The 6,423-nt window shown below is 32.4% G+C and overlaps 1 protein-coding gene and 1 long non-coding RNA gene across 3 annotated transcripts in view; one reads left to right on the plus strand and one right to left on the minus strand.

The window, feature by feature from the left end:
• Ccdc148 (coiled-coil domain containing 148) overlaps positions 1 to 6,423 on the minus strand; it is a 328,203-nt gene that overhangs the window by 210,799 nt on the left and 110,981 nt on the right. The window contains exon 2 of one of the 2 annotated variants that reach the window (XM_015479202.2): positions 2,053 to 2,174. In XM_015479202.2, coding sequence (XP_015334688.1) covers positions 2,053 to 2,157 — 105 coding nt within the window. In that variant the 5' untranslated portion in view covers positions 2,158 to 2,174. Of the gene's footprint in view, positions 1 to 2,052; positions 2,175 to 6,423 lie in introns of those variants that run through there. The other variant, XM_048812299.1, reaches the window with a different exon arrangement.
• Positions 1 to 6,423, plus strand: part of LOC125619411 — a 51,690-nt gene that overhangs the window by 31,954 nt on the left and 13,313 nt on the right. The gene's annotated exons all lie outside the window — the stretch shown is intronic.

Below are 6,423 nucleotides of genomic sequence, written 5' to 3' on the forward strand. Positions count from 1 at the left end.
GGAATTAAAAAGCTTTTTCTGAATTATATTCCAGTATGAACAGAAAGCTAGTGATGCTATCTAAAATGCCAGTTGAAAGGAGCATCTGTTTAACTTCAAAAACATTCAATACTGTAGCCAGAGATGCAGTCTAGCAGCTGACAGTGATGAAAAATTAGTTCTTCCTAGGTTTTTGAAAACCACAATAAATAATTTAAAATCTTAAATATATTTACTCTTTGATAGTAAGTCAAAGATATATTTATTTGCCTTGACAAAAAAAAAAAAACTGACTTTAGACACTCAACCTTTCTACATTCAACCAAATGCCTTTTTCGGTACATCTCAGAGAGATAAATAGATGGATGAATAATATTAGGAATATATAGGTACATATTCCAACATTGAGAAAGGTATGAAGATTATGTGTTGGTATCAATAAAATTAAAACAATACCTTGGAAAAGAAATTTGGTAATAGATCTCAAAAACACTAAAAAAAAAAAAATAATCATACCTTTTGGCTCAAACATCCCAATGATGGGAATTTATCCCATGGGGGTAGACCATTCTAAAATACTGAAAAATCTCTGTGCATGACGATTTTTGTAGTAGAAGGAAGACTAACATCACAAATTGGATATAACCTAACTACCAAAAATATCAAGTCCTGGTAATGCATGCATCTTTTTCTATTTGGAATACAATGCTTGTCACTTCTGTATTTGCTTAGTTAATTCTAATTGACCTTGAGCTCTCAATGTCAATTCCTCAGAAAGACCTTTCCTAATCACCCAATCAGGATCAAATCCTTCATTATACATGGGTCAACGTGTTTTTATTGCAGTTTACACTTAATGTAATTTTTTTCCTGACTTACTTAATAAGCACTATTATCCCTGTCCCAGCAGACAGTACACTCCATGAGGGTAAGGGTTGTGTTGTTCACTATTGTATTTTCAAGGTAATTGGTAGGCACATCAAAATATTTTTGACTGATATAACAAGATAACAAATAATACACAGATGATGTGATAAAATGTTAAGAGAAGAGCTATATAGAATTTCCGATCTGTGTTTATCACAAAAGAAAATAAAATACATATTAAATATTTATGTTTAATATGTATTTTATTTATATATGTGTTTATGTATGCAGTATGTATACAACATCTCAGAATGGAAGTCTAGTTTGAAAATAGATTTATTAGGAAGATAGTTATGTGACTTTTTCTATTAAATTTATTTGTACTCATAACGTAATGTTATTTTAAATTTATATATAAATCAAACAAATAATACCTTAGTTTTTAAGTAGTCACCTTAGTTTGAAGAGATATTGCTCATGGATATATTTCCCTAGAATAGGTATCAAATATGCTTTTGGAATCATGGTTGCCTTTTTTAAAAGATATTAATGATAAAATGTCATACAAAACTAACAAATACAAAAACTTTAATTGCAAATGGAAACTTGTAAATTAATGTGCTGCTTCACCAAACCAGTTTTTCAAAGAATCCTAGCAATGAAAATAACATTTTTAGTGAATGTTGCACAAGAAAAAATATACTTCATTAATAATCCTAACTATCCGTGATCCTAAAATACTACATATAATTATTTGTACATAGACCCCCTTTCAAATTTAGTTCAGGTTGATCTTTTCTAGTCCTGGAACATATATTTGAACAAAAAAAAATTCTGTGGGCACATTTATATAATATTGGAAAGGAAACTTTAAATCAGTTAATAATCCATGGCTGACACTTTCTAGCCAGCTTTTCAGATTAAGTTGGAAATTGTTGAAAGCTAATGAAATAACTATGTTTCCAAAGCAAATTTGAATTCAGTCCTCATAGGTTTGAACACTAAACAAGTAACGCATGTAAACTATATAACAGTGTCAGAGAACATTCAATAAATGTTAGCTGCTGTTCACTATTATTGATAGTTGGGAGACTCTAAAAACCATTTGCACAGACACTTAGTTTTGCATTTGCAATGTAAATATTATACTTCTTTATAATTCAATTTTACCAAACTAGAAAAACACATACACATAAAACTTCTAACCTTTAGTTCTGTAGAAGCAGAAGCTAACTTTTTTGCTTCAGTTAAAGCCCGCAATTGTTGATAGTCTACTGGCTTGTACATGGTGCTTCTCATCCTATTTTTCATACGGAATACCAGATTATCTATTTTTTTTATAAAAAGAGAAAAGAACAAAGAAAAGTATCATGTTATTGAACAGGAAAATGTGAACTTCAGATCTCATTTTAAAGTATTTTTAAAGTATTATATATATATGTATAATATGTTACAATGTTCATAATATATTTTAACCTCTATTTTAAGAAACTCTTAGAATATAGCCACTATATTCCTTGCTCAATGTTACTTCAAAGAGCATTAAAGGAACAATTCTATATGTTAATATATTATGGACCAACAAATATTATAAGCCAAGTATGAGAAATGTTAAGTCACTCTTTTTATTTAAAATGTGTTAAGGGGCTGGGGTTGTGGCTCAGTGGTAGAGCGCTTGCCTAGCATGTGCAAGGCCCTGGGTTCGATCCTCAGCACTACATAAAAACAAATAAATAAAATAAAGGTATTGATAACTACAACTAAAAAATAAATATTTAAAAAAATAAAATGTGTTACGTACCAACTGTAAGTATCACATCTTTATTAATAAAATTACATATATAGTTTTCAAGTCATATATGCATTTCTAGATTTAATAAGTAGAAATAATTTAATTAAATTTGAAAAAAAGGTTGAAATTAAAAACCAAATTTTAATAGGTCAAATAAGATCATAATCATGCAAAATATTTGGATATTCTATACTCAAATATATACAAGATCCTGGTTTAGTACATTAACCTTTTTTGATAAAGCAAAACATAAGTAGAAAATGCTCTAAATCCAACTAGCATAAAGTATAATAGTTTAAGTGATTCGAACAAAAAATGTACTCTCATCTCAAATATGTGAATAATTAATAAGTAGGATTTACTTAAGAAATCATGGACTATATGACTGACTATAGGAGGTTACCAAGTGATTTCAGGACAAGTACAGAGGAGAGCAAATTTGTATTAGCCGCTATGGAAGATTAAAATAAACCCTTAATAAGGTCAATCATTCAATGTAATCAGAGAATGAGCTTTTATATATTGAAGATTTGGAAATAAACATGCCAATTTTATATTGTTTCAAAAGTGCATAGTCCACTATAAATCATAAAACAGGAGTTGAAAATTAAAAAAAAAATATCTGAGCTAGCATTTCTCTGAATTGTCATGAATGGTCAATCTCTATTATTCATGTTTTCCATATCTATCAAGGAAACAAGAGTTTAAGTTTCGCAATTTTTTTTTCCATGTTTTCTTTTATTAGTGAATAATACATAACAGTTGGAGTCATTTTGACAAAATCATACATGCATGGAATTTGACTTTCTCCATTTCAGTCCCTGGTGCCGCTCACCTTACCTTCCCCTCCTCCCTCTGCCTATTCTGCTTCTTTTACTCTCTTGCTCTTCCTTTCACTTATTTATTTATTTTTGATGGATGCTTTATAGATATATATATAATATAGAATTCACTGTTGTATATTTATAAATGCATACAGCATGATTTTTTCAAATTCATTTCACATTTCCTCCCCTTTTTCATCCCTTCTTCCTCCCTCAAGATCTCTTCTTTCTATTCTGTGTTATTTTAAAAATGCTTTTAAAGATGTGTTAATTGAACTGCATTCAAAAGTGAGGCTCAGCCAGGTGTGGTGGTGCTCCCCTGTAATTCCAACAGCTCAGGAGGCTGAGGCAGGAAGATAGTGAGTTCAAAGCCAACCTCAGCAATTTATCGAGGCCCTAAGTAATTCAGTAAGACCTTATCTCTAAGTAAAATATAAAAAAGGACTGAGGATGTGGCTCATTGGTTAAGTACCCTTGGATTCACTCCCCAGTACCAAAAAGAAAAAAAGAAAAGAAAAAAGAAAGAAAGAAAAAAAAAGTGAGGCCCAGAACTGGGTGGGTGTCACAACTCTTTTCTAATTCATTAAAATTTGCTTTCCCTGCCCCTAGAAGCTCCCTTCACTAATGTTTTTCTTCTGTGCCATTCTTGCTCTTGGTCACTCCTTCTAATCTTTTCCTCCTTAATTCTCCTTTATTGGATTGTCTCAACTGATAACTATTTTATGATTAGAAAATTGCGTATGTTTCATCTTGAGTTCCCGGGGAGAAAGAAACTATAAGTTGAAGAATAAATTACTCACTACTGCTATTTCCAGTAACATAGCAGTATTTGTGGTGGATATGGAGATGAACCAGGAAGATTTCCCTCCCAGAAATGACTTGATGACTGGTTTTGGGGAGTGTGGTCTTCAGACAATCTCCAGCTGTCACCTCCTTCGGGGTTGGACTCAGCTATAGAGAACAGCCTAGTCCAAAGGCATACCCTTTCTGGGACAGACAATACCCTTTGAGTGAGCAAGGCAGGGTATAAAATCAAGTTGGGGCCAACATGGGACACTCTGATGGGAAACATTTGTTCAATAGCTTCCTGCTGGGTTAGTCTAAACATTGTTGGACCTGCATTGGAGTTGACTTCTTCATCTGCCCAATCCTGCCTTCTCCTCCTTCCTTTCATAGGTATGGGTCCCTGATAAATATTTTACACCCCCAAATCTCCCTCAGCATTTATTTCCTGACAACCCAACCTGCAATATAACACTGAACTGAGGCAACATCTTTCTCGGAACACATTGCCTCCAGGGCAAACAGATTGGTCAGGTGGCTCTTTAAATAACTGTACCCTCTATTCATAAAATTTTGTTCCATATCTACTAGACGGAACTACCCATATATAATGGTCTTTGCAATAACCTAAACCTTCTTTAATGAAAGAGAATGTAGCAAAGATCCTTGGTTTTTGAAAACTCTGCTACAATACCATGGATTCTGTTAACCATATATTAGCTTTAGGAATACAGAGATAAATTCTGGTGTATAATTTCTACAGGGTCTCTTCTCAAGAAAGTCTTGTTTAAAACTTTAATAACATTGGCAATCCACCCTGGAGGCTGGTTTATACGCATACGCAAACCTTATCCATTAAAATTATTCATTCAAAATACACAGTCTATCCACTTTAACCACCTCTGTATGACTCAAGCCACCTCCTGCTTGGGTTTAGAAGCAGTTCCACTTTGTACCTGCCAAGCCCATTCTCTGCACAAGTAACCTCGTAATGACTCTAATCTGACCTTACTTGAAGTCCTTCAATGGTTTCCCACTACCATTTTAAAATAGTCCCAAACTCTTCTATTTTTTATTTTTTTATTTTAGCCATATGTTTTTATTAATACTTATGTACATTTTTATGCATTATATAAATACTTCTCATTTACATATTTATAATTTTATACTTTTGCTCTTTCAAAACCCTCTAGTATAAATTTAATACATTTTTGATTGGTACCTAGTACACAACTAAAATTAGATGACATAATATTCTCTTAGTTGACAAGTTTTCCTATCTGGGAGTAATAAATATCCTTCTAGATGAAGTCTTGGAACAAATAAGAACATACGATCATAATGATTAATTTACAGCTTTATAATATGAGTACTGCTTGATCACTGTGAAAAAAGAGAAAAATTGAAGAATAAATTGATAATCACTTATATTTTTAGCAAAGAGATTATTTTACTTTTTTATTAGTTCATTTTAGTTATACATAATAATGTAGTTCATACTGGAATAATCGAACAAGCATGGAACAAAACTTGCAATCAGTCCCTGGTAATTCCCCCTTCTCTCTCTTCCTTCCTCCCCTATTTCCTTTTCTCTATTTTAATGATCTTACTTCTATTTATTTATAGGTTTTTAAAAATCAGTGCATAATAGATATACATAAAGGTGAAATTTACTGTCACACACACACACACACACACACATGAAAGTTTGGTCAGATTAATTCCACTGTTCCTGCCTTTTCCATTTCTCCTTTCACCCCCTCAATTCCTTATGGAGATTCCTCAGAAAACTTGGAATGGAACCACCATTTGACCCAGCTATCCCACTCCTCAGTCTACAGCCAAAGAACTTAAAAACAGCATACTACAGTAACACAGTTACATCAATATTTATAGCAGCTCAATTCACAATAACTAAACTGTGGAACCAACCTAGGTACTCTTCATTAGATGAATGAATGAAGAAACTGAGGTATATATATGCAATGGAATATTACCCAGCATTAAAAGAGAATAAAATTTTGGCATTTGCAGGTAAATGGATGGAGTTGGAGAATAGCATGCTAAGTAAAGTAAGCCAATCCCAAAAAACCAAAGGCCAAATGCTCTCTCTGATAAGAGGATGCCAATCCATAATGGGTGGGGGCAAAGGAAAAATGGAGGAACTTTGGGCAAAGA

Source organism: Marmota marmota, unplaced genomic scaffold (genome assembly GCF_001458135.2).
Source record: "Marmota marmota marmota unplaced genomic scaffold, marMar, whole genome shotgun sequence".
NCBI classification, from domain to species: domain Eukaryota; kingdom Metazoa; phylum Chordata; class Mammalia; order Rodentia; family Sciuridae; genus Marmota; species Marmota marmota.